The sequence below is a fragment of the Microcaecilia unicolor genome, chromosome 3, assembly GCF_901765095.1.
Source record: "Microcaecilia unicolor chromosome 3, aMicUni1.1, whole genome shotgun sequence".
Taxonomy (NCBI): Eukaryota; Metazoa; Chordata; class Amphibia; order Gymnophiona; family Siphonopidae; genus Microcaecilia; species Microcaecilia unicolor.
The window spans coordinates 276,735,616-276,762,789 of record NC_044033.1 but is presented as its reverse complement, the minus strand read 5'-3'; the positions used below and the strand labels follow the sequence as shown (position 1 = coordinate 276,762,789).

At 43.4% G+C, this 27,174-nt stretch overlaps 1 protein-coding gene across 1 annotated transcript in view; it reads left to right on the top strand.

Moving 5' to 3' along the window:
• MAP3K4 (mitogen-activated protein kinase kinase kinase 4) overlaps nt 1-27,174 on the top strand; it is a 540,168-nt gene that overhangs the window by 65,367 nt on the left and 447,627 nt on the right. The window contains 2 exon segments of the mRNA XM_030198101.1: nt 9,692-9,739; nt 17,930-17,967. Of these exon segments, the coding sequence (XP_030053961.1) occupies nt 9,702-9,739; nt 17,930-17,967 (76 nt within the window). The 5' untranslated portion in view covers nt 9,692-9,701.

The following is a 27,174-nucleotide window of genomic DNA, read 5'->3' as shown; positions in this document are numbered from 1 at the left end:
TACATGTTTATGCTATCTACACTTGTAAATGCTGTTAGTTAGACACTCAATTCCCATGCAAGGCTCCTAAAATGACTGTATCTGTATTTGCTGAACCTTTTCTAGAAAAAATAAACTGGGTTTTTTAAAACATTAAAGGTCCATTTTTCTCACTTAGGTTATATACTTTCAGTATGTTTCATAAAGGTAATGAGAATAACCTTATAATTCCTCCAATGTCTTTTCATTCATAAAAAGTCACCATAGAGATCTGTAGTGAAACCCGCCCCCCCAACAGATTAAGTTTCCAAATTACATAAAACTGTCGATCTGTTAATTTGTTCTGCAGCAACTGTTTCATATATATGAATATTTGGAATGTATTTTGTTTCATGGACAATCCATATACCATCAACATTTGTTTTGATGCCATCTGTTTTCTTCCAGCTCTGGAGAATGTTTGGCAAGAGATAACAATATATTTGTCAACTTCTTCTTTTCTGGGATGGATTTATTTTGCTGTAATGCAAGTGATTTGCAAACAGTATATATGACAAATCTTTTCTGGTTTTTAGCCAGTTTTGAAGGCATCCATATTACTCTATTAGCCACAAAATGTATTGCTGACTTAATGGATGCAAACAAGGATACTTAAGAATTTTCCTCAAGAGCTTTAGACCATAAACTGAGTTTTAAAAGCAAATTATAATCTTTTCCAAACTTTCTTCGTACCAGTCTCTAAATAATGGATTTTATTCTTTAATATCTACCTAACTATATTATACATGTGAGTGTGTATAGCAGAGCAGAAGGTGAGTCAACCTCTGTACATTACAACGTTAAGAACATCTTTCTGCACATTTTAATGAAGAAAAACCAAACATTTATAAAGAAATCTAACAAACACCAACATGCCAAAGAGGTTTTTGCTTGCTGAGCCATGGCGAGAAACTTCTTTCGTCTGTGTTGTGTAGTCTCACAAAAATCCGGAAATATACATATCTTTTGTTCTATCCATGGAGTCTGGATGGCTGTCTCCTCCCTACAGGGAACATTTTGAACAGGGAGTAAAAGAATACTGATAGGTTAGTGTGTGGAAGCTTGCATTGTGATGATCTGTACTTAGGCTGTCAGTGGAGCACTTTTTAAATACACAATTTGCTAGAAGTTTAAAATCAATTTAAAATTTGTAGCATTTACTGTTTGCTTTTTTCAGTAAAGTATTGGAATCCTAAGTTGCTTTAGAAGCAGTCAAGATGTTTTTTTAATGCTGTATAGAAATGGCTTGTTGACATTCTCTTTCTTGGTAATATCTATCAGCTCCTGCTCCTTAAAGGTGGAGTTACTTGTGGCTTTATTCTTTGAATTGAAGACACTTGTGCATTATTATTGTGCAGCCAAATGTAATCCTAAGATACAGAACAATACAAGATCTAGGCCTAAGAAGAATCTGAAAATGATCTATTCTTACTGCTGAAATTTTGCAATGGGTTGTACAGCTCAATATTTACCCCATGTGAAGTAAGTAAATGTCCACACTAAACTGTCTCATTGAATCTACCCTGTGACAGCTGGTAGTGGTGAAGATGACTCATAGGTTAAAATCCCTTTGACAATTAGTTTTCCAGTATACATTAATTCTGTTGTTAAGTTAATTCTACTAATTATCTATTTATTGCTAAATCTAATTCTATTGATTCTAATGCTAAAAATATACAGGGTCATGCACTGGGCTACAGAAACCCAAGGGAGCAGTATCATTTAGAGAGGGAAGTACTTTTGTTCGTGAAAGAGCGAGACTTGAGGGTGTTCATTTGTGATGATCTTATGGTGCCAAACAGGTAGCAAGGGCGAAGCCAAAATCAGAAGGATGCTTGGGTCTATAGGAGGTGGAATGGCCAGCAGGACAAAGGAGGTGATAGTGCCTCTGTATATGTCTCTGGTGAGGCCCCATTTAGAGTAATGTGTACAATTCTGGAGACTGCAACTTCAAAAAGATATAACCAGGATCGAGTCAGTTCAGAGGGCAGTTACTAAAATGATTAGTGGTCTTTATCATAAAGCATATAGAGACAGACTTATAGACCATCACTAGACCCTACCTGTCCTAACTACCGCCCCATCTCCCTCCTACCCTTCCTCTCCAAGATACTTGAATGCCCTGTTCACAGCCGCTGCCTTGATTTTCTCTCCTCTCATGCCATCCTCGATCCGCTTCAATCCGGTTTTCGCCCTCTACACTCGACAGAAACGGCACTCACTAAAGTCTGTAATGACCTGTTCCTTGCCAAATCCAAAGGTCACTACTCCATCCTCATCCTCCTTGACCTATCCGCCGCTTTTGACACTGTCAATCACAATTTACTCCTTACCACACTATCCTCATTTGGATTCCAAGGCTCTGTCCTCTCCTGGTTCTCCTCTTATCTCTCCCACCATACCTTCAGAGTACATTCCCATGGATCTTCCTCTACCCCCATCTCGCTCTCTGTTGGAGTCCCTCAGGAATCTGTCCTCAGACCCCTTCTTTTCTCAATCTACACCTCTTCCCTGGGCTTGCTGATCTCATCTCATGGTTTCCAATATCATCTCTATGCTGACGACACCCAGCTTTATCTCTCCACACCAGACATCACCGCGGATTTGACTGCCCCTATCGGACCGACCGTTCACTTGTCTATTAGATTGTAAGCTCTTTGAGAAGGGACTGTCTCTCTTTGTTAAATTGTACAGCGCTGCGTAACCCTAGTAGCGCTCTAGAAATGTTAAGTAGTAGTAGTAGTTATAGACCTCAATATGTATACCTTGGAAGAAAGACGTGAGAGGAGATATGACACAGCATAAATGAACAGGAGTCAGGTCTCTCTGAACTGAAAGGAAGCTCTGAAATAAGAAGGCATAAGATGAAGTTGAAGAGGGATCAACTCAAAAGCAATCCAAGGAAATATCTCTTTGCAGAATGGGTGGTGGATTTGTGGAATGACCTCTTGATGGAAGTGGTGGTGAAGAGGACTGTATCTGAATTCAAGAAAGCATGGGACAGGCATATGGGGTCTCATAGGGGAGGAAGAGATAGCAGATGATATGGATGGACAGATCAGATGGGCTATATGTGGAGGAGTAGCCTAGTGGTTAGTGCAGTGCACTTTGATCCTGGGGAACTGAGTTCAATTCCCACTGCATTTTCTTGTGACTCTGGGCAAGTCACTTAACCCTCCATTGCCTCCATAGTATATACAGGTACAAATAAGTACCTGTGTATACTATGTAAACCGCTTTGAATGTAGTTCCAAAAACCACAGAAAGGCAGTATATCAAGTCCCGTTCCCTTTATCTGCCATCATTTTCTCTGTTTCTATTATTTTTGACTCTGGTGAGTAGCTGGTAATACAATTGAACATAGTAGATGACGGCAGGAAAAGACCTGCAAGGTCCATCCAGTCTGCCCAAGAAGATAAATTCCTATGTGCTACTTTTTTATTTGTACTGTCCTCTTCAGGGCACAGACCGTATAAGTCTGGCCAGCCCTATCCCCGCCTCCCAACCACCAACCCCGCCTCCCACCACCAGCTCTGGCACAGACTGTATATGTCTGCCCAGCACTATCCTCGCCTCCCAACTACCAGTCCCGCCTCCCACCAGCTCTGGCACAGACCGTTTAAGTCTGCCCAGCACTATCCCCGCCTCCCAACTACCAGTCCCGCCTCCCACCACCAGCTCTGGCACAGACCGTGTAAGTCTGCTCAGCACTATACCTGCCTCCCACCACCGGCTCTGGCACCGACCGTATAAGTCTGCCCAGCACTATCCCTGCCGCCCAACCACCAGCCCCGGCATAGACCGTATATGTCTGTTCAGCACTAGTCCCGCCTCCCAACCACCAGCTCTGCCACCCATTCTAGGCTAAGCTCCTGAGGATCCCTTCCTTCTGCACAGGATTCCTTTATGTTTATCCCACGCATGTTTGAATTTCGTAACCGTTTTCATCTCCACCACCTCCCGCGGGAGGGCATTCCAAGCATCCACCACCCTCTCCGTGAAAAAATACTTCCTGACATTATAATGGATTATAATGAAGGACCAATTATTAATGGAGAAATAATTTTAAGTAAATAGAGCTACAAGTGTCTAAACTTGCAAATCTACGTTCTGAGAAGCCCCACACATATAGAAGGCAAAACCATAATGACAGTCCCTCATTCTCTAAATAATCCTGTTAGTTTTTCTAAATTTAAATCATTTAGGGGGTCTTTTAAAAAGCAGCGCTAGCATTTTAAGCTTGTGCTACAAATCAGCTGGTGCTGAATGCTGAGACGCCCACTATATTTCTATGGTCATCTCGGCGATTAGCACCAGATAAAAGCGCTAGTGCTGTTTTATTAAAAAAACAAAAATCTTAATGCCTTAGAAAATTTATTGTAAGTGGAAAACAGTGTCTATTAAAAATGGCTTAAAATGTCTGCGTAGCTTATTCATTAAATGTATTACAGAAAAGGTTTGGGGTAGTCATTAAGATGTGTTATGGCAATTTGGTTCATATTGGTTATCTGCCTCTTAACTTGTTAAACAGTAGTGTGCATTATACTACCATAATGCAACTTTAACACTAGAGAGCCAAGCGGCATCCACAACAAAGAAAATGTTCCACTCAATGTGGAAACTCAACGCCTGAAACAATTCTTCCCGAGGGAAACATTCCGCAACCTGATACAATCAATGGTGCTAAGCCACGTAGACTACTGCAATGGAATTTATGCAGGATGCAAAGAACAAACCTTAAACTCCAGACCGCTCAAAACACGGTGGCTAGGCTTATATTCGGAAAAACGTGATTTGAAAGCGCAAAACCCCTCCGCAAAAAACTGTACTGGCTCCCAATCAAAGAATGCATTGCCTTCAAAATCTGTACCCTGGTCCACAAGATCATGTACAGTGAAGCCCTGGGATACACGACAGACTTGATCGACTTACCTACTAGAAACACATCAGGATCAACGCGATCATATCTAAATCTGCACTACCCAAGCTGCAAAGGACTTAAATATAAATCAACTTACGCATCCTGCTTCTCCTACAAAAACACACAACTATGGAACACATTGCCAAAAGCCTTGAAATCGACTTACAACCACCCAAACTTCCGGAAATCACTAAAAACTAACCTGTTCAAAAAGGCATACCACACCGATCCAACTTAAATGCCTGATCCCTGCAACACAACATAACTAAAGTACGCAATGGACAAAACGCAACTCCTCCGATGTACGTTTCCCTAATGTGGCTATGCCCCATGAACTTCATCTTACCACAACATCACTTTGTATTTGTTCTCACCAGAGTCTGCAAATGCCTCTCCGTTACAATGTAAGCCACATTGAGCCTACAAATATTTATTTTATTATTTATTTATTGCATTTGTATCCCACATTCCCCCACCTATTTGCAGGCTCAATATGGCTGACATAGATTTGATAACATTGTCATAACAAGATATCGGATACAATTAGTAGTGTGTAGCATTTAGGAAGGGGTGAGAGAAGAGAGTTGTTAGGGTAATTATAGGAGGTGTGTGCTCATAGTTGAGTGGACTTAGTGAGGTTATAAGTTCTCATTGTAGGCCTTGTTGAAGAAGAATGTTTTCAGAGATTTTCGAAAGATAGATGTTTCTTTGATTGCTTTCAGGTCTGTAGGTAATGCATTCCGTATCTGCGTGCTCTTGTAAGAGAAGGTAGTGGCATGCATCATCTTGTATTTAAGTCCTTTGTTGCTTGGGGTAGTGCAGGTTGAGGAATTTACGGGATGATCTAGTGGCGTTTCTGGGAGGTAGGTCTACGAGGTTTAGCATGTAGATTGGGGCGTCTGCATGAATAATTTTGTGTACTATTGTGCAGATCTTGAACGCAATGCGTTCCTTCAGTGGAAGCCAGTGAAGTTTCTCTCTTAGTGGTTTTGCGCTTTCATATTTGGCTTTTCCAAATATGAGTCTGGCGGCTGTATTCTGGGTAGTTTGAAGTTTTTTGATTGTCTGTTCTTTGCACCCGGCGTATAGTGCATTGCAGTAGTCCAGATGGCTTATTACCATTGACTATACCAGGGTACGGAAGATGTATCTCGGGAAGAAAGGTTTTACTCTTTTAAGTTTCCACAAGGTGTAGAACACCTTTTTCGTCGTGTTTTTCACATGGGTATCAAGAGTGAGGTTTTGGTCAATAGTGACTCCGAGAATTTTCAAGTTTTATGAGACCGGAAGAGAACAGTGTGGTGTGATTATGGCGTTGAAGTTTTTTGTGTTATGTTGTGAGGTGAGTACAAGACATTGTGTTTTTTCTGCGTTAAATTTTAGTTGGAATGCATCTGCCCAGGTGCGTTGGTGATTTCAATTAGATCTTGTTTGAATGGGATGTAGATTGTGATGTCATCTACATAAATGTAGGGGTTGAGGTTTTGATTGGCTAGTAGTTTGGCTAGAGGTATCATCATTAGGTTAAACAATGTTGGTGAGAGAGGGGATCCCTGGGGGACACCACATTTAGGTATCCATGGGGGTGATCTGTCCGCGTTCGTTGTTACTTGTTATGATCTTGTGGTCAAGAATCCTTTGAACAAACCAAGCAAACACTGGGCCTTCAGGATTGAGAAAAATGTAGTTCTTTATTTATAAATGTGGGATACAAATGTAACAGATAAATAAATTGTTTCTGTGAGATACATAATAATGAAATGTAAAACATGAAAATATATGTAAAACAAATAATGCAACTTGCGGTGAACATCACAAGCCGTGTTCCTGGAAAAATAATGCCAGTTCGAAGCTGTCTTTTTTTTTTTTTTTTTTTTACCCCCCTTGCCTGAGAGCACCAGGCTGCTAACAAATCAGCTTCCTCTGGCTTAATGGAACACATACCTGGTGGTCTAGTGGAGGTTGGACAGATGTGATCACTAGTTGCCCCTACCTGTACCAACACTGGGTTCAAAATATTGGCTGTGTCCCCAGCGTAGTCTCACGGTACTACAGCTAGGGGCCAGGCTGCCGCTAGACCACCAGGATGTTTTTCGATAGTCCCAGGTGTGGCAGGGCTTGGTTGCTGGAAGGTTCACAAGTATCTCGGGGGGGGGGGGGGGGGGGGGGGGGGAGGAGAAGCTCCTCTGTTTACCTGCAATAGTCCCTTTAAGATATGCTCTTGCATAGTATGAATAATGCAGCTTGCAAGATTGATCACAACCTGCATTATTCATGTACTGTGGAAGTCACCTTAAGACCTACCCCCTTAATCTGTTGAGTTAGTATATACTGTAATATATAAGAGGTCAAAAATGTCTGGGGAAAAATAAATCTCTGAAAATTTAACAGAAATAAGACCAAATTTTGCAAACAAAAAAAGGGGGGGGGGGGTGGAGATCTGAAAGGACAACTAGAGCTTGAAAATAGGCCCGATCAGGCTAGTTATTAGAGAGAAATAGTTCCCCCCCCCCCCCCCCCCCCCCCCCCCAAAAAAAAATGCCTTCTGCATTACTGTGGTAGAAGCAATTTCAATTTCAGCAGCATAGAATCATCAATATAGTGAAACATATCAGGGCATTATTCCTTTCAAACTTTTCTCTCTCTGGTCGCAGACTACAAAGCCAGCATATACAGACAAGCACATGTACACACAAGACAGGCACACACACACACATGTATATAGGCACACACGCAAGACTGATACACATGCATACAGAGGGGTTTGAAAGAATTCCATGAGCAATGCTCTGCATGCTTTCCCCGTTTGCTTTTCTTCAGTGCCATTGGAATTTACCTAAAGCTGAAAATAAACTGCTGAAATGTGTATACCCTCTCTTTTTTGGCCCAGCAGTTTCATTTCTTTTTCTCTTTTGACGCATTTGAAACCTATGCTGGCATTCTGGTGTTATGAGTTTCATCTGTAGCCACCTGGGGATTTTCCCCCCTTATTTTCAATAGATCCTCCCTCCCATTTTCAAAGGCTGGCCATTCCTTTTCTAGCTGTATATCATGGACTCTATACCTGGCTTCCAGGTGCCAATGTTAACAGTGACCATATAATCTGCCTAATGCTTTCCATTGTAGGGAATGCTAAAGGATTTTTTCTTCTCCCTCCAAAAAATGTGCTAATATTTACACATACCATAGCTTGAATGCCCAAGCTCACAGGAATCCAGGCAGATGAGTATTTTTAGTAGGAACACTCCAAAATACTAAGTAATCTCTCAAATTATTCATTTGAGTTGCTGTGACATAAATTGTTGGACCTCTGTTGTGTTGGTTCAAAAAATGAACATACCAGTGCTAAGAATTTGGAATCTGTTAGACTAACCTGTAAAATACAAGAATGTTGGCTATTCATTTTTGATGTGCCCATTGATTTAAGTTCACTGGAAAATAAATGTACTTTAGTACAGATATTGCAATATGAAATGCAAAAAACTAGCATTAAGAATAGCCATACTGGGGCAGACTGATGGTCCATCTAGCCCAGTTATCCTGCTTCCAGCAGTGGCCAATCTAGGTCACAAGTACCTGGCAAAATCCCAAATAGTAGCAGTAGTTACATTTCCAGCCAAATATTTAGTGAATACATCCAGTGGCGCTCCTAGGGGGGCTGACACCCGGGGCAGATCGCAAATGCGCCCCACCCCCTGGGTGCAGCGCCCCCCGGATGCAGCGTGACCCCCCCCGGCGAAAGGACACCCCCGCGAAAGACCCCCCCGGGTGCACGCCGCTGGGGGATGCCGCGTGCGCCTGTCCTTCCTTCGTTCCATGCTCCCTCTGCCCCGGAACAGGTTACTTCCTGTTCCGGGGCAGAGGGAGCATGGAACGAAGGAAGGACAGGCGCGTGGCACCCCTCCAGCGGCATGCACTCGGGGCGGACCACACCCACCGCCCCCCCCCTCCCCCCCCCCAGGACCGCCACTGAATACATCACTGTGTGTGTGTGTGTGAAATACAGTTTTAAATAACTTGTATCTTGGACTGGTTACTATCAGAGACAGAAAGCTGGCTTAATGGATCCTCGGTCTGACTCAGCATGGCTACTCTTATAGTAGAAACATTAAATGAATTCTTATCTTGTCCTTCTGTGAACAGTCTTTTGACCCCCTTGGTCACTGGGCAATCCAGCTGTGTCTCTGTCCTAGACTTCATTTGAATATATTTGAAAAAGTTTTTATTAGTTATTCTCTTTACAACAAACTCCTACCTTATTATTTTAGATCTAGCTTGCCAGTGTGTATGCTTGTCTCTATTTTCTTTATTGGAATTTACTTTCCATTTTCTGAAAGATGGCTTTTAAGCCTTCACTGCCTCTTTCACTTCATTGTTAAAACCATGCTGGCAATTTCTGATATTTTAACCTATTTTAATATAAAATGTTTTATCTGGTCTTCTAAAATGGTATTTTTAAATATCGACCATGCTTCGTGTAAACTTTTTACCCTGATAGCTTCTTTATTCAGTTTTTTCTAACTTAATTTCTTCTTTTTAATTTTACAATTAAATTCTTTTTAATTTTACAATTAAATGCTACCATTCCCCTTGACCGCTGCTGGGGTTAGATATAGTGTAGTTTCACCTCTTGTCAAAGACCATGAAACAAAGATAACCTAACAGAGAAAAAAGTTTCAAGACTCTTACCTCTGTTAGAGGCAGTAAGAAGTGAGGCTGCTATTATGGCCCTATTATTTGTGTCTTCTGCAGATGTCTTGCGATGTTGTTAAATCGAGAGATTCCTGTCACGTCTGAATTGTGAGTTTCACAGAGCAGGGGCTTTCTTGTGCATGCAGTATTTTTTTTATGTTCTTTACTGCTGTATAGTTATTAAGCAATGGTAAAATATAAAAGTTATCTTTTGGGCATTTCCTTACATTTATTTTTTTTCCAGTGCTCTAACCATCTCCCCCCCCCCCCCCCCCCCCCCCAATTTACTTGTACCGTGCAAGTAGGGCTGTGGAGTCGGTACACTAAGTAACTCCAACTTCGACTCCTACTATGTATGTATACTAAATCTAAGAAATTTTATTAATTGCAGAAGCATGGGATATTTCTTTATGCACAAAATTAGGACAAATAGACCATATATTTCTTTGAAGTGTGAACAAAGAACTTGAACACATTTTTTTTTTTTGAAGCTTGGGTCAGAGTCATTACATTTTTACCAACTTCATCTCCACCCAAAATTGCTTCTGACTCTATGATTTTGACTGTTGACTCTCTACAGCCCTGTGTACAAGTGCCCATTTCTGAGTTCTCAGGATGTGTTCCTTTACCGGTTATATTCTTGCAAATACCAGCCTTAACCCACCTATGGGTTACTGCCTTATATAGAGGAGCATTTTTGAAAGGGACGTCCAAGTTTTGATGGGGACCTTCTTCGCAAAACGTCCCCATCCAGGGGCGGGGAAACCCATATTTTCGAAACAAGATGGACGTCCATCTTTCGTTTCGATAATCCTGAAATTTGGTCATCCTTAGAGATGGTCGTCCCTAGACTTGGTTGTTTCTGATTTTCGGTGATAATCGAAACCAAGGACGTCCATCTTAGAAATGACCAAATGCAAGCCATTTGGTCATGGGAGGAGCCAGCATTCGTAGTGCACTGGTCCCCCTGACATGCCAGGACACCAACCGGGCACCCTAGGTGGCACTGCAGTAGACTTCATAAATTGCTCCCAGGTACATAGCTCCCTTACCTTGTGTGCTGAGCTCCCCAAAACCCACTACCCACAACTGTACACCACTTCCATAGCTCTTACGGTTGAAGGGGGGCACCTACATGTGGGTACAGTGGTTTTGTGTTTGTGGTGGGCTTTGGAGGGCTCGCTGTTTCCATCACAAACGTAACAGGTAAGGGGGGGGGGGGGGCTGGTTCCGTCCTGAAGTGCACTGCACCTACTAAAACTGCTCCAGGGACCTGCATACTGCTGTCATGGACCTGAGTATGGCTTCTGAAGCTGGCAATCAGTATTTTTACAGATGTTTTTTGAGGGTGGGAGGGGGTTAGTGACCACTGGGGGAGTAAGGGAAGGTTATCCCCAATTCTGTTGGGTGGTCATCTGGTCATTTCGGGCACCTTTTTGTGCCTTTGTCATAAGAAAAACATTACCAGGTAAAGTCGTCCAAGTGTTCGTCAGGGACGTCCTTGTTTCTTTCAATTATGGGTCGAGGACATCCTAGTGTTAGACATGCCCATGTCCCGCCTTCGCTATGCCTCCGATACGCCCCCTTGAACTTTGGCCGTCCCTGTGACGGAAAACAGTTGGGGACGCCCAAAATTGGCTTTTGATTATACCGATTTGGACGACCCTGTGAGAAGGACGGCCATCTTCCGATTTATGTCGAAAGATGGGCGTCCTTCTCTTTCGAAAATGAGCCCAATAGTCTCTCAAACTCAAAAGCCCACTTCCCCTCATATATTTTGTTTGTGTTTAATCCGTCTGGGTAAGCATTGAGTAATAACTGTCTATTGTGTGTCTGTGAAGCGATGGGAGCTTCTGAAGTGTTATACAAATAAAAGTAATACTGTCATCTGGGCAACGGATAAATGGGCTCTTTTACTAAGGTGTGCTGATGGGTTTAGCCAGGCGTGTGCTGGTAAATTTTTAACAGGCTCTTTCTACTACTACTATTTAACATTTCTAGAGCGCTACAAAGTGTACGCAGCGCTGTACAAACACAGAAGAAAGACAGTCCCTGCTCAAAGAGCTTACAATCTAATAGACAAAAAGTAAAGCATTTAAATTTACAATATTTAAGCAGTCAAGCACAAGAGAACAGTCACAGAAGGACGTAGCCAGCTCTTCAGTTGGAAGGGCCAGGGGTGGCGAGGGGGGGGGGGGAGCACTTGCCTCTCTCTCTTCGTGCGGGCACGCTAGGCATACCTTTGCTGGCAGCCAATAAATGGACTGCCACTACTCCCACGTCTTGCTCTGAGCAGCATGCTGGAACTTCTCTCACATGCTCGAGAAGTCCCAGCCTGCTGCTCAGAGCTGGAAACAAGGAGTGGGGAGCAGCAGCAGTCTATTTACTTGGTTGGCAGGGCTCAGCATCCCCACCATCAGTAAAAGAGAATTCAGCAGGAGGCCCAAGTCCACATTTTGGGAGCCAGTTGTTAAAGTAGCCATGGAGGGCCCTACTTTAACAACCGGCTCCCAAAATTCTTAAAAACTTAACAACCGGCTCTTGCGAGCCTGTGAGAGCCTGCTCCAGCACACCACTGGGTTTAGCACACACTAACGATTAGTGTGTGCTAAGTAAGTCGCCCATAGGAATATAATGGGCATAATGGCATCTTAGCATTTAGCGCACACTAATCGTTAGTGCAAGCTAAATCCATTAGTGTGCCAAAAGACCCCCAAAATTAGGAAACTGAGGCTGACTAAAATCTCCATAGCAAAAGAGTGAGTGTGAGTTTACTTAATGAACAGAAGCTTTGCAATTCATTGGGTGCTGCACTATCTATGAGATGAATTTGGTTTGTTCACTGTATTTATTTATTTTATACTTACTGCCTATCATAAAATTCTAGGCAGGTTACAAACTCACATAGAGGCATATTTTCAAAGCATGAGGAAACACAAGTAGATCCAGGCTGGGGTCACATTTGGGATATTCAACCATGTACAGCACTGGAGGGGGAAAGGAAAGCTGGGGTCACACAAGGTATCTGACACTATGGACAGCACTGGGGGTGGGGGGGGCTGGGATCACATTTCCTCACCATTTGTCACCTGTGTATCTACTGCTATTACTACTTTTCATTTCTAAAGCGCTACTAGACGTACACTTGAACATGAAGAGACAGTCCCTGCTCGACAGAGCTTACAGTTTAATTAGGACAGACAAACAGGACAAACAAGAGATAAGGGAATATTAAAATGAGGATGATAAAATAAAGGTACTGAACAAGTGAGTAAGGGATAGGAGTTAAAAGCAGCATCAAAAAGGTGGGCTTTTAGCTTAGATTTGAAGACAGCCAGAGATGGAGCTTGATGTACCGGCTCAGGAAGTATTCCAGGCATAAGGTGCAGCAAGATAAAAGGAATGGAGTCTGTAGTTAGCAGTGGAGTAGAAGGGTGCAGATAAGAGAGATTTACCCAGTGAACGGAGTTCCCAGAAAGGAATGTAAGGAGAGATGAGAGTGGAGAGGTACTGAGGAGCTGCAGAGTGAATGCACTTATAGGTCATTAAGAGGAGTTTGAACTGTATGTGGAAACGGATAGGAAGCCAGTGAAGTGACTTCCTATCACACTGGCGGAATATTAGTTGTGCAGCAGAATTTTGAACAGATTGAAGAGGAGAGAGATGGCTAAGTGGGAGACCTGTGAGAAGCAAGTTGTAATAGTCTAAGCGAGAGGTGATAAGAGTGTGTATGAGGGTTCTGGTAGTGTGCTCAGAAAGGAAAGGGCGAATTTTGGTGATATTATAGAGAAAGAAATGACAGGTTTTAGCAGTCTATTTAATATGTGCAGAGAAAGGAGAGGGAGGAGTCGAAGATGACCCCAAGGTTACGAGCTGATGAGACACGAAGGATGAGAGTGTTATCCATAGAAATAGAGAATGGGGGAGGAGGAGAGGTTGGTTTAGGGGGAAAGATGAGAAGCTCAGTCTTGGTCATGTTTAGTTTCAGATGGTGCTGAGACATCCAGGCAGCAATGTCAGACAGGCAGGCTGATACTTTGGCCTGGATTTTGGCTGAAATTTCTGATGTGGAGAGGTAGATCTGGGAGTCATCAGTGTAAGATGATACTGAAAACCATGGGATGAGATAAGTACATAAGTATTGCCATACTGGGAAAGACCAAAGGTCCATCAAGCCCAGCATCCTGTTTCCAACAGTGGCCAATCCAGATCACAAATACCTGGCAAGATCCCCAAAAAAGTACAAAACATTTTATACTGCTTATCCCAGAAATAATGGATTTTCCCCAAGTCCATTTAATAACGGTCTATGGACTTTTCCTTTAGGAAGCCGTCCAAACCTTTTTAAAACTCCGCTAAGCTAACCGCTTTTACCACATTCTGTGGCAACGAATTCCAGAGTTTAATTAAACGTTGAGTGAAGAAAATTTTCTCAGATTCGTTTTAAATTTACTACATTGTAGCTTCATCGCATGCCCCCTAGTCCTAGTCCTAGATCAGAGTACCAAGGGAAGAAGTATAGATGGAGAAAAGAAGCGGTCCCAGGACAGATCCCTGAGGTACCCCAACTGACAGTGGGATAGAAGTAGAGGAGGATCCACTAGAGTATACACTAAAGGTACACTGGGAGAGATAAGAAGAAAACCAGGAAAGAACAGAGCCCCAGTAAACCCACCTTTTTCATGACACATGTGTCTGCAGGAGATCCTCTAACTTGCTGGCCTCTCTGGCAGGCCTGGGGAAGCGGCAGATCCCCCAGGTGGTGTTCCTCATGCTGCTCACCCTAAACAGGGAGACATTAACCAGGCTGGGATCACATTTGGAATTTTTAACCATGTACAGCACTGGAGGAGGGAGGGGGCAGGAAAGGAAGGCTGGGGTCACACAAAGAATTTATTTATTTATTTATTGCATTTGTATCCCACATTTTCCCACCTTTTTGCGGGCTCAGTGTGGCTTACAATACATTATGAATCATGGAAATACAATTTGTTACAACTTGGTTATGGATTACATTGTGGTGAGTCGTTTGAGTCAAAGTTAAAGTATCGATAAGGAAGCATAATCATGGAAAAAGCACTGAAACATTGGAAGGAAGCAAGGGAGACAAAAAGGGGCAATATATAATAACAGGAACACACTTGGTATACATTTTCTGTGAGTAAAGGTATGAGTGTGGTATGATTTCGGGGGATGAGAATACAATTTGACAACTTGGACAGCACTGGAAGGGGAGGGGGAAGGCTGGGGTCCCATCTCATCACCACTTGTCACCTGTTTATATATCCTATATATTAACACCTTTTTTTCACAGGAAATGTGTCTGCAGGAGATTCTCAGTTTCTGGGCTCTCTGGTTTGCCCCGTGAGGCGGCAGATCCCCCAGGTGGGGTTCCTCCTCTTTACTGTCACTCTGCTCCTGCCTGGCCTGTTACCCGGGTTGTGGCTCTGGCATCTGCCTTCTAATTGCCAGATTATGAAACATGCAGCATGCTGTGACAGTGGCTCATACCTTGGTGGTACTGTTTAAGAGCTTACTGCCAGAGCGGTTGAGACAACGGAATCTGTTTTTCAGCAGGCTAAATGTACGCTCTATGACTGCCCTGGTAGTACCTTGGGCCCTATTGTAGTGAATCTCCTCTGGCCACAATCGGGGGCATGAGCCATGTCTTTAGGGGATAGCCACGGTCAATTGTATTGAGGAGAAGGGGTATGAGGTTAGCTATGGTACACACACCTTTCGTTGTATAGTGGCAAGCCTCCATAGGAGCCATTCTCCAGACCACTGGCCCCATACTGGCCACACACCTGTTGAACAAACAGATGTGATCAATTATTAGAAGGGTGTAGGGCTGTTAGGATGCTCCTTACACACTAGCCATCTGCTTCTGATTTCCCCACTCTGGAAGGGCTCATGGGTGCCCGAGCATGCCAGCAAATAAGAATCGTGGCAGCACCCAAAATAGTTGGCACAGACATCTATAATCTCTAGCGCTGCATAGCAGATATTTGCACATTGATGAAATGGTATGCCTTTCTATTACAATATTCAGCCTCACTATGAGCAGGTGGCCTGAGGGCCACATGTGTCCCATCAGTGGCACCAAGCACAGAGAGGAAATTAGGAAGGTCATAAAAAGTTGTCATTGTTTTCTGCTGCTCAGCTTTATGCATGGGGAAATGGATACATACTGTGTCCCTTTAAAAAAAAAAAAGCCTCCAGAAACTGGTTAATGATACAGAAGGCAGCTGGCTGACTGATCCCTGCTGTAGCTCCTAGTGGAGTCCAGAAAGTTGCAGTAGCCAGAAAGGCCAGGGCAGTGGTGACTCACACATGTACCGGCAGAGCATGCCCCCTTCAGGCCATTGGCTCCAGATACTCTAGTAGCTCCTCACACAACTGTACAAAGATCTCCTTATTAAATCTAAACCGAGTCACACACTACTCATCTGTTAAGTCCAGAAACCTGGTCCTGGGCCTGTATAACCGCTGCACCTGCCCTCACCCTTTCCCTCTCCCCCTCCTCTGTAGGGCCTTTCTCTCCTGTACCATCAACAACCTCAAGAATGCCTCTATCACTGTGTGCTGCACTCACAAACACACTCGCTCACTCTCACACACAAATACACAAACAATGGGACAGCAATAATGACGGGAACACAGCTAAGACGAGTGACTGCAGCACACACACACACTCTCTCTCTCTCTCTCATACAAATACTACACCAAATACTACTATACACACCAATACCCACACGCAGACAGGCACACCAAGTACAGGGTGAGGGATAGGGATAGAGAGCAGGTAGGAAGGGAGGATTGGACAGAAGTGGAGCAGGTATGGGTGAAGAAAGAGGAAGGGGGAGGTGAAATTGGGTATAGGGTTGGCATACAGCAAAATCACCAAATATCACCAAGTAACCACCAAATCACAGAGGAGCATACAAACACAAACTCTGGAGTCCTAAAGGCAAAACTTTTGTCTGCCTCAGCACTAATTCTAGCAGCTTCGGAGGTTGGCACACTAATATTGCAGATTCTGCAATTGCAGTAAGTCAGTGTCACCACATTCACCACGTGGATCCCGTAATCAGAGTTGAAAACCTGCATTGAGTAAGAAAATAACCCTCATATGTGTGGCAGTCCAGGAGAGGGTATCCCTTGTGGGACTCGAACTTGCAATTCTTCCATCGGGAATCAAGTGCTCTAACCTCTACACTACCTTATTTACTAGGATGGGGTGTGTATCACTTGCAAGCAGATGATCAAAAGCCCCGCGCTGTTCCAAACTGCACTCTAAAATAGCTTTGGAACAGCGCAGGGCTTTACTGCACCGATGATCAGAGATAATTGCATGCAAATTTAAGCACGCAGTTATCTCTGATCATGGGGTAGAAGTGCAGGAGAATTGTGCCTGAGCATGTGCTCAGCACAATCCTCCTGCACTTGTTTGACAGGTCTGGGCTGTCAAAAGCCCAAACCTGTCAAATACAGGTGCTGGAGGTCCATGGGACCACCAGGCCCCAACTACCCCTGCCCCGAGTAACGGGGGCTGGAGATCCGGCAGACCTCCGGTCCCCCCGATGATTCCTCCCCCCCCCCCGATTCAGGGAGGGCTGGAGTTCCGGTGGGTCTACAGCCCCCCCCCCCCAACTCCCCTCAACATGTGCACCCAGTCCCTGGTGGCCCAGTGGGCGACCAACCCCCCCCCCCCAGCGACATGGGGGCTGGAGTTCCGCTGGACCACCATTCCCGCCCCCGACGATACCCCACCCCCCCTAGGTTCAGGGAAGGCTGGAGATCTGGTGGGTCTCCAGCCCCTCCAACCCCCCAGCAAAGGGTCCCTGATGGTCCAGTGATCAATCTGTCCCCCCTCTCCCTGCCTACTCACCCCCCCTCTCCCTACTCCCCTGCCTTGTGGGTCGGAGAGGGGAGGTAGCCTGCCTCCCTCCTCTTCCTTTGACGCTGCAAAATGGCAGCGCCCTGCCCTGCCCAGTGTATCCTGGGATGCGCTGGGCGGGGCTACAAACCATATAACTCCCTCTAGCGCCGGCGTTTGCTTCTGATCATCCCCCTGTTGGGATGAAGTAGAATTTGGGGGCAAAGTACTGGTCTTTGCTATTTTCTCTCGCTGTCTGTGCCTGTTCTGCGTTGTGAAGCCATATCTTCTCAGACCAGCAGGTGGACGTTTCTGGAATTGGGGGAGCTTCTTCAAAGCTGTAGCGTGGAGCATCACACACTTACTTGAGGTGCCCTTAACATAATCTGACCCCCCTTCCTATTGCTCTCTCCTTTTAGTGACTTACTGCTGACTCTGTCTCAGTTGCAGCAAGGGGGTAGGTACTGGACTTTGCTCTCTCCCACATGTCCTCATCTTTTGGTGCACAGAGATTCCTAGTTTAGGAACAGGCTTATAATTGTAGGGGAGACAGAGCTGCTAAGTTACCCATTACAGGTAGGAGGGTTGGGGGGCCAGGTCTGGTGTTCCATCCACATCTCAAAGCAGTGTAGTATCTGTTGTCTATGTTTCTATCCGTTGCAATTAGTGCTGCACGTCCCATAAAGCACCAGGATGAGGTGTGGATGAACCATGGACTAGGCAAGAGGTCTCCCTCTGGGAACAGGTAATTGCTGATCTGGAGAGAGGGTGTGTGGCAATGGGCCCAGAGCTTCCCAGGAGTACCGTTTCAGTAACCACATGATAAGGGTACACAGGGCAGTGGCATGGGGGCATCACTGTTCTTTGTTCAAGCCTGACATACCACCTTCTATAAACCAGGGCTGTGGAGTCGGAGTCGGCAGCAATTTTGGGTACATTGAGTCGGAGTTGGAGTCTGCAAAAATGTACCGACTCCGACTCCTCATACATTTGAATAAAGTACTTCTCTGCTGTGAATAAAGCTTAGTACCTAGTTGTTTCAGTAGTGTGAAGTCCAGCTGAACTATTTTGCTGGAGAGCTTCCCTCTGCTCAGTCTCCCTTTGCATTTACTGACCTGCTGTAGAGCACCTCCTCTCTGACCCCACAGTGAACTTAAGCTCCAAGAGAAGATCATTCAGTACACACAGATAAGGCAGCAGAGAGACTCCACCCAACTTCCTCTCTCTCTCTGCAAGAAGAGCTTTATATTTTAGTGGAAGTGGCACACCATTCACAATGGCAAAAAGAATGTCAGGAAACATGACAAAGTCTGCTGTTTATGAACACTTTACAATATCAACAGATGGGAAACATTATGTATGTCAATGTATTATAGAAGATGATGATGGTGAAAAAGCATATGATGCAAAAATTAGTAGTTTCAGTGGTTATGAAAAAAATGCACCTACAAGAGCATCACATTTAAAAAGACACTTGCAGTGTTTCCATCCTAAAGTGTTAGAAGCTGTGAATGAGAAAGATAGGAATGAAAACATTCCATCTACTTTAAAAGATCAGAAATCTACTGGAGGCCAGACACAACTATCAAGATTTTTTACAGCTGACAAAGTTACTATAACAATGACACCAGAAAAATTCAAAAACCACATCATTGAAATGGCAGTAAAGAATAGTATACCACTATCTTTTTTTTCACAACCAACCTTTTTAAGCTTAAATGGAGAAATGGCTAAAAAGCTTGGAGTTTCTCTGGAACAAGAAAGTATAAGGAAACTTATACTTGAAGAGGCCAAATGTAAGAAGGAAGAACTAAGAAAAAGTCTGAAGGGACGTTTTATCTTTATTAAAATGGATGCATGCACACGTCACAGAGTCAATTATTTTGCAATTAATGTTAGATTTGCTGATGAAAACAAAAAAACAATAACCCGGACATTAGGAGTAAAGGACACTGAGGCACATCATACCAGTGAGTATCTGCAGAAGTTAGTGGAAGGTGTTTTAGAAGATTTTGAAATTAAAAAGCAACACATTCTATGTATTGTAACTGATAATGCTTCAAATATGTTAAGCACAATTGAAAAAATGACGGAAGTTGATGAAGAAAGCAGCATACAAATATCAGAAGATGACAGTTCTGCAATTCAAGAAAGCTGTGAAAGTTTGGATGATATTGCTGAAGAAGCATCTAAGCTTATTACCATTCAACATATGCGTTGTGCTGTTCATACTCTGCAACTAGCAATAAGAGATGGATTGAAGGATCGTCATGTGGCTACACTAATTAGCAAGTTGAGGCAAGTAGCTGTTGCAGCCAGGATCCCTAAAACAGATGCTATTCTGAAGAGACGTGCTGGAAAAGGAGCCATTTTGGATCAAGCAACGCGCTGGGGAAGCACTTACTTGATGATAAAGCGTTTGCTTGAACTAAAAGACTTTCTTGAAGAACTGGACAATGTAAATGTTTCATTAAAAGAAAACCACCGACATTGCTGCCTGGATGTCCAACCGCCACCTGAAACTGAATATGTCTAAGACTGAACTTATTGTTTTCCCACCCAAACCCACTTCCCCTCTCCCTTCACTCTCTATCTCAGTTGATAACACCCTCATCGTCCCCGTCTCATCTGCCCGCAACCTTGGTGTCATCTTTGACTCCTCCCTCTCCTTTTCTGCGCATATCCAGCAGATAGCCAAGACCTGTCGCTTCTTCCTCTATAACATTAGCAAAATTCGCCCCTTCCTCTCCGAGCACACCACCCGAACTCTCATCCACTCTCTCATTACCTCTCGCCTTGACTACTGCAACCTACTCCTGACCGGCCTCCCACGTAGCCATCTATCCCCCCTTCAGTCCATCCAGAACTCTGCCGCACGTCTTATCTTCCGCCTTAACCGATATACTCATATCACCCCTCTCCTCAAGTCACTCCACTGGCTCCCAATCAGATACCGCATACAGTTCAAACTTCTCTTACTCACCTACAAATGCACTCGATCTGCGGCCCCTCCGTACCTCTCTACCCTCATCTCCCCTTACGTCCCTACCCGTAACCTCCGCTCTCAAGACAAATCCCTCCTTTCAGTACCCTTCTCCACCACCTCCAACTCCAGGCTCCGCCCCTTCTGTCTCACCTCACCCCATGCCTGGAACAAACTCCCTGAGCCTATACGCCGTGCCCCCTCCTTACCCATCTTCAAATCAATGCTCAAAGCCCACCTCTTCAATGTCGCCTTCGGCACCTAATCACTACACCTCTTCTCAGGAAAACTTAACTACCCCAACTTGACATTTTGTCCTTTAGATTGTAAGCTCTTCCGAGCAGGGACCATCCTTAATTGTTAATTTGTACAGCGCTGCGTAACCCTAGTAGCGCTCTAGAAATGTTAAGTAGTAGTAGTAAAACCAGTGGGCTCAAGTTACAGAATTAGGCTACTTTCTTACTCTTTTGCTGTTACCAAGAAGCTGCAATATGAAGATTTAACACCAGGTAAATTCTGCTTGGAATGGAAGGGCTTGATATATAACCTTAACAAAAGTGGGGGGTTAATTGCTGATGGCATTGTATCTTCAATGAGGAAAAGAGAGGAGCTCTTGCTGGATAATCAAATTCTCTTAGCTGCTATTTATGTTGATCCAATGAGCTGAATTTTGTTGAGCAGTGACCAAATTGCTACAGGAAAACAGGCACTCTATGACATAGCAGTTCGCATGAAAGGGTTGCTACCTGAAACTCATAAACCACTGGATGAAGCTAAGCTATAAATACTGGTGGTAATGGTAACTGAGGTTCATCCTCTTCAAATGAAGAAGAGAATTTTCAAGCCTATTTGGACAAAATGGAAGCTTCAAAAGCAAAGCAATGTCGGTTAAGCATGGAAAAGCAACCTGTAAATGTCCATATAAAGAAATTCATGCAAGAGTTTTTTAAAGGATTAAAAGAAGTGGAAAAGTTTGACCACTCATCAAAACTGACTATAGAAGAAGCCATCATTGTTTATCCAGAGAGTGTCAGTGATGCAGCTAGAACCATAACAGCAATGCCACCCACCCAAGTCAGTGTTGAAAGACTGTTTTCAGCACTGAAAATAATCAAATCAGATTTAAGGGCTTCTATGAAGGAGGATCTGGCAGAAGCAATTCTGTTTCTAAGAACAATATATTAGTTAATTTTGGATTATGTTTAACAGCTATTCTACAGCTATATAAGCCAAGTTTAAATAATATATAAGTTGTTTTAGGTTTTCCAAATGTTTTTAGTTTATGTAGGTTAACTTTGATTTTGTTCTAATTTCCAAAGGATGTTGTTCTAGAATTTCCAAAGGATGTGGTTGTTCCAGATTTTTATACTTGCTAATGCTATGATGATTTTATACTTGATAAAAAAAAACAATAAACATAACCTTGTTTTTTTATTTGTGTTTTTTTGTTTAAACTTTAGGATTAATGAATATTTATAGTTTTTTTAATAAATAAAATAAAAAGTCACAATGACATAGATTTTAAACCCAAACATTAACATGCAGCCTTGCATGCTGCACTCTTTCAGTCAACATGCAAAAAAAACAATACATATTAAAAACTGAGGAGTCGGAGTCGAAGGATTTTTGTACTGACTCCACAGCCCTGCTATAAACTATACACTCCCTCATCTACTATGTAACCATTACTGTTTCTCTCATCTGAAGATGTTTTGGGAGGTCAGTATGTTCAGCTCAGAGGCAACAACAGCAACTCCCTCTCCCATTCACTCTCACACCTTGTAACCACACAAACACAAGACTTGAGTATGGCACACCCGACTTTCTTGGTGACCTCTCACAGCCCACACTCAGGAGACACAATAAATAGGTATTTCCCAAACACACATTACTCCATGAGACAATAGGGCAGTGACAGAAAGGCCACAGCAGTAGGAAACCCACTTCTCCTAGTTTTCATTGAGTGTTTTCCCTTTTTTGGTGGGTGGAGAGAGGTCCAGGTCAATGTCAATCCACCCCTGGTTGAGTCTGTTTCCTCAAGCAAAATCTCTCCCTCCATGACTCATCAACAGTTACAAATTCGTGAATGACATGGTTGCATGCACAGTTCTTTTGGTGACTCCTGTAACATGTATGACTTGTATCTCTCTGGAATTATATTTTGTGTAAAATACTGAGGGCTTGATAGAATAAGCAGTGCATTAGAATGGTATGCTAAGCTTCAGTGTACAGCATTCTAACATATATGCAAGAAAATAAATCTTACTCCTGATGCAGTAAACTGATGTCATGCAAATTATTACTGTGTTAAAAAGTGTGCCCTGACATAAAACAGCATATACCACAGCAGAATTTTGCAGTGTTTTGCTGCATCATGAATAAAATGTCTCCTGTTTGTTAGCATTTGAGCAGAAATTGGCTCACACATTAACAGGAAGATAGTTTTTGTTTTATTTTTTTAAATGTCTATCTGGGCTATCCTGGGCACCCTAGGTCAGGGATGCCCTTGACCAGAGTGCCCTCAGAGCAGCTGGACCCCACCGGACCATTTATATGTTCCTTAGCTTGGAACAGCAGTGTTCTTGTCCTGCTGCCATCTTGCATAATGGTGGTGCCTAAACCTAACGGCGTTGTGACACACTACTAGAGGTCGGTTGTCAATAGGATATTGCCTCCCTTAATTTGGAAGCTTTACCTTATTTTGCAGACTGATCCCTAGTGGTGCATCCTGATGCATCACTACAAATTAAGCACCACCATTTTGGAAGATGGCATCGGAGTCAACATGCAAGTGGGCATCGTTCATGCTTCCCAACCTGAAAAATAGAGCTAGGAAAATAGTTGGTCAGTGAAAGAGAGCAAGATTGTTTTCAGATTTGAGATAAGCATTAGGATTATAGGCTAAGGAAAGCGGCTGTTTGGGTCTGTTCATATGGCTTTGTAATAAAAATGATGAATAATCCTTTTTTGTCTGATGTATTAGTAGTTTATAAGACGTACAAGAAGATTTACATAATACTGCAGCTGAAGCTATGTTTATTTTACACCATTTATTTGTTGCATTTGTATCCCACATTTTCCCACCTTTTTGCAGACTCAATGTGGCTTACAGTATGCCTCACTGGCCTCCCACTTAGCCATCTATCCCCCCTTCAGTCCGTTCAGAACTCGGCTGCACGTTTTATCTTCCGCCTGGACCGATATACTCATATCACCCCTCTCCTCAAGTCACTTCACTGGCTCCCGATCAGGTACCGCATACAGTTCAAGCTTCTCCTACTAACCTACAAATGCACTCGTTCTGCAGCCCCTCCTTACCTCTCTACCCTCATCTCCCCTTATGTTCCTACCCGTAGCCTCCGCTCTCAAGACAAATCCCTCCTTTCAGTACCCTTCTCCACCACCGCCAACTCCAGGCTCCGCCCTTTCTGCCTCGCCTCACCCCATGCTTGGAATAAACTCCCTGAGCCCATACGCCGTGCCCCCTCCCTGCCCATCTTCAAATCCGTACTCAAAGCCCACCTCTTCAATGTCGACTTCGGCACCTAACCACTATACCTCTACGCAGGAAATCTAGACTGCCCCAACTTGACATTTCGTCCTTTAGATTGTAAGCTCTTTTGAGCAGGGTCTGGCCTTCTTTGTTAAACTGTACAGCGCTGCGTAACCCTAGTAGCACTCTAGAAATGTTAAGTAGTAGTAGTAGTTGCGATCACCATTTCCGGAATGAGAAATACAATGTAAGTTCATAAATGATAGAGTGACTTATAGAGTAAGTTAGATAATCAGTTCATTTCCGGCATGAGAGATTAGATGATGAAGCGTTAACGTTCATTATTGACAGAGTGGTTTAAGCAGTCAGTTATAGAGAGTTCGGTTTTGTCTGGTTCTGGAAGAGTTTCATTGTTTGGTGTTTAGGATGGATCATTGTGGTATGCCTTTTTGAACAGGTTGGTTTTTAGTAATTTTCTGAAGATTGTTAGGTCGTGCGTTGTTTTTATGACATTTGGTAGAGCGTTCCAGACTTGTGTGCTAATGTAAGAAAAGCAGGATGCATATGTTGATTTGTATTTAAGTCCTTTACAACTGGGGTAGTGGAGATTCAGGAATGTGCGTTCTGACCTTTTTGTGTTCCTGATTGGTAAGTCTATGAGGTCTGACATATATACCGGGGCCTCGCTGTTCTTTCAGTGGGAGCCAATGCAGTTTTTCTCTTAGGGTTCTGGCGCTTTCATATTTCGCTTTTCCAAATATGAGTCTGGCTGCTGTGTTTTGGGCAGTTTGGAGTTTCTTAATGATTTGTTCATTGCAACTGGCGTAGATGGCATTATAGTAATCTAGGTGGCTTAGCACCATTGATTGAACCAGGCTGCGGAATATTTCTCTTAGGAAGAAAGGTTTTACTCTTTTGAGTTTCCACATTGAGTGGAACATTTTCTTTGTTGTTTTTTTCGTGTGGCTTTCTAGTGTGAGATTTCGGTCAATTGTAACTCCAAGAATTTTCAGGCTGTCCGAGACAGGAGGGGAGTAGTCCAGGGTGTTTATAGTGGTGGGTTTGTTTGTATTATATTGTGATGAGAGAATAAGACATTGTGTTTTTTCTGCATTGAGCTTTAGTTGGAATGCATCCGCTCATGAGTTCATTATTTGAAGGCTTTGTTTGATTTCATTTGTGATTTCAGTTAGGTTATGTTTGAACAGGATGTAGATCGTGACATCGTCTGCGTAAATGTAAGGATTAAGGCCTTGGTTGGATAGCGATTTGGCCAGTGGTATCATCATCAGGTTGAAAAGGGTTGGTGAGAGTGGCGATCCCTGGAACACTCCACATTCAGGTTTCCATGGTGATGAGGTGTTCGAATTAGATATCACTTGGGATGTTCTTGCGGTTAGGAAGCTGTTGATCCATCTCAGTACGCTTCCTCCAATCCCGAAATATTCTAGGATGTTCAGTAGTATATTATGACTAACCATGTCGAAAGCGCTGGACATGTCGAATTGTAGGAGTAGTACACTGTTGCCAGTTGCAATTGTTTGTTTGAATTTTGTTAAGAGAGTGATTAGTACTGTTTCGGTACTGTGGTTGGATCGAAATCCTGATTGTGATTCATGTAGTATTGAAAATTTGTTTAAGTAGTCGGTAAGTTGCTTGGTTACCATACTTTCCATCAGTTTTACTACCAGAGGAATGGATGCTACCGGGCGGTAGTTGGTTATGTCATTTGCTTTTTTCTTTGAGTCTTTGGGTAGTGGGGTGAGTAATATAGTTCCTTTATCCTTAGGGAAGAGTCCATGTTGTAGCATGTAGTTTAGATATGACGTGAGGTCTGTTATGAAGCGTTGAGGGGTGGATTTTATTAGGTTGTTAGGACATATGTCCAGTTTGCAGTGAGATTTGGCGAACCTGTTGATTGCTTGGGTGACCATAACTTTTTGGCTTGGCAAACTTGCCTTTCCATTAACCACAGTCAGCCATGCTGCCAAAGATGGCTGCAGGAGGTAAAACTGGGACACTCCTTTGGAGGGTGATGATGAAAATGGTGGGTACTGAGGAATTCCACTTAACTATTTCCTGTTCTAATAATAGGTTTAAATCTGAGAATGTAGTGGACAGTTATATGAAGGGCACAGAACCACAGATAGAAGTTAACTGAGGCAGGGACAGATCAAAATTCAGACGAAGGTGATGTGACCAAGAAATCAGTAGAGGAGGAATGTTGAAAGGGGACACACAAGAACCCAGAGAGAAATATCAAGTCAAGTGTATGCTGGTGCATCAGTTGGGATGGCCAGCTATCATGAATTACCAAGGCCTGTCTTACCAGCTAAGAATGATCTGGTTGGGTCAACTGCAGGAATTTGGATTTCTACCAAAACCACTAAATTAGGATGACTAGTTAAGAGATCTGAGGTAAGCTGCTCTTTAAATTAGCATCTGACAAAGATCCTAGTGCAGTGGTTCCCAAACTTAATCCTGGACGCACCCCAGCCAGTGTGGTTTTCAGAATATCCACAATGAATATAAGAGAGGTTTGCATGTGGTGGAGTCAATGCATGCAACTCTCTCACGAATATTAGTTGTGGATGTCCTGAAAACCTGACTGGCTGGGGTGCCTCCAGGACCAGGTTTGAGAACCACTGCTATAGTGCATAAAGTATTTCAGCAAATACTGGGATAAATGAGAAGAAAGTTTTATAAGGAGGGTCTGAAAGTGAGCTGACTGAGACACAGAAATATCGGAAATAGAATTGGAATAGATGATTCCAACTCCCCCTCCCTTTCTGTGATATGTACACTTCCATAGGCAGGAACAATTGGGAGGACAGGCCAATTTCAGTGATTTATGTAGGTCTTATGATCTAATTTTCCATTCCTTTCTTAATGATCCCATGGCAGCAGGAGATGCTTCAGACTTCTCTTGCTGCAGTGCTGCTGGGTTAGGTAATTCAGTTGAACAGGACTGGGAGGTCGTACAGCAACACTGTTGTAGATAGGTTCAGTGTTTGTCACCCTTACGTACTGTCTGCCTCAATAGAAGCATAAGGCTTTTTCTGGCAGGGGAGGGGAGATACTCTTACCCCCACCCCTCACTATGGGAGGTGCTCTGCAAAGGTTTGCTTGTGGTCCCAGAATTTGATCTTATGCCAGAGGTTATGAGTAATCAATATTTTTTGGGTAGT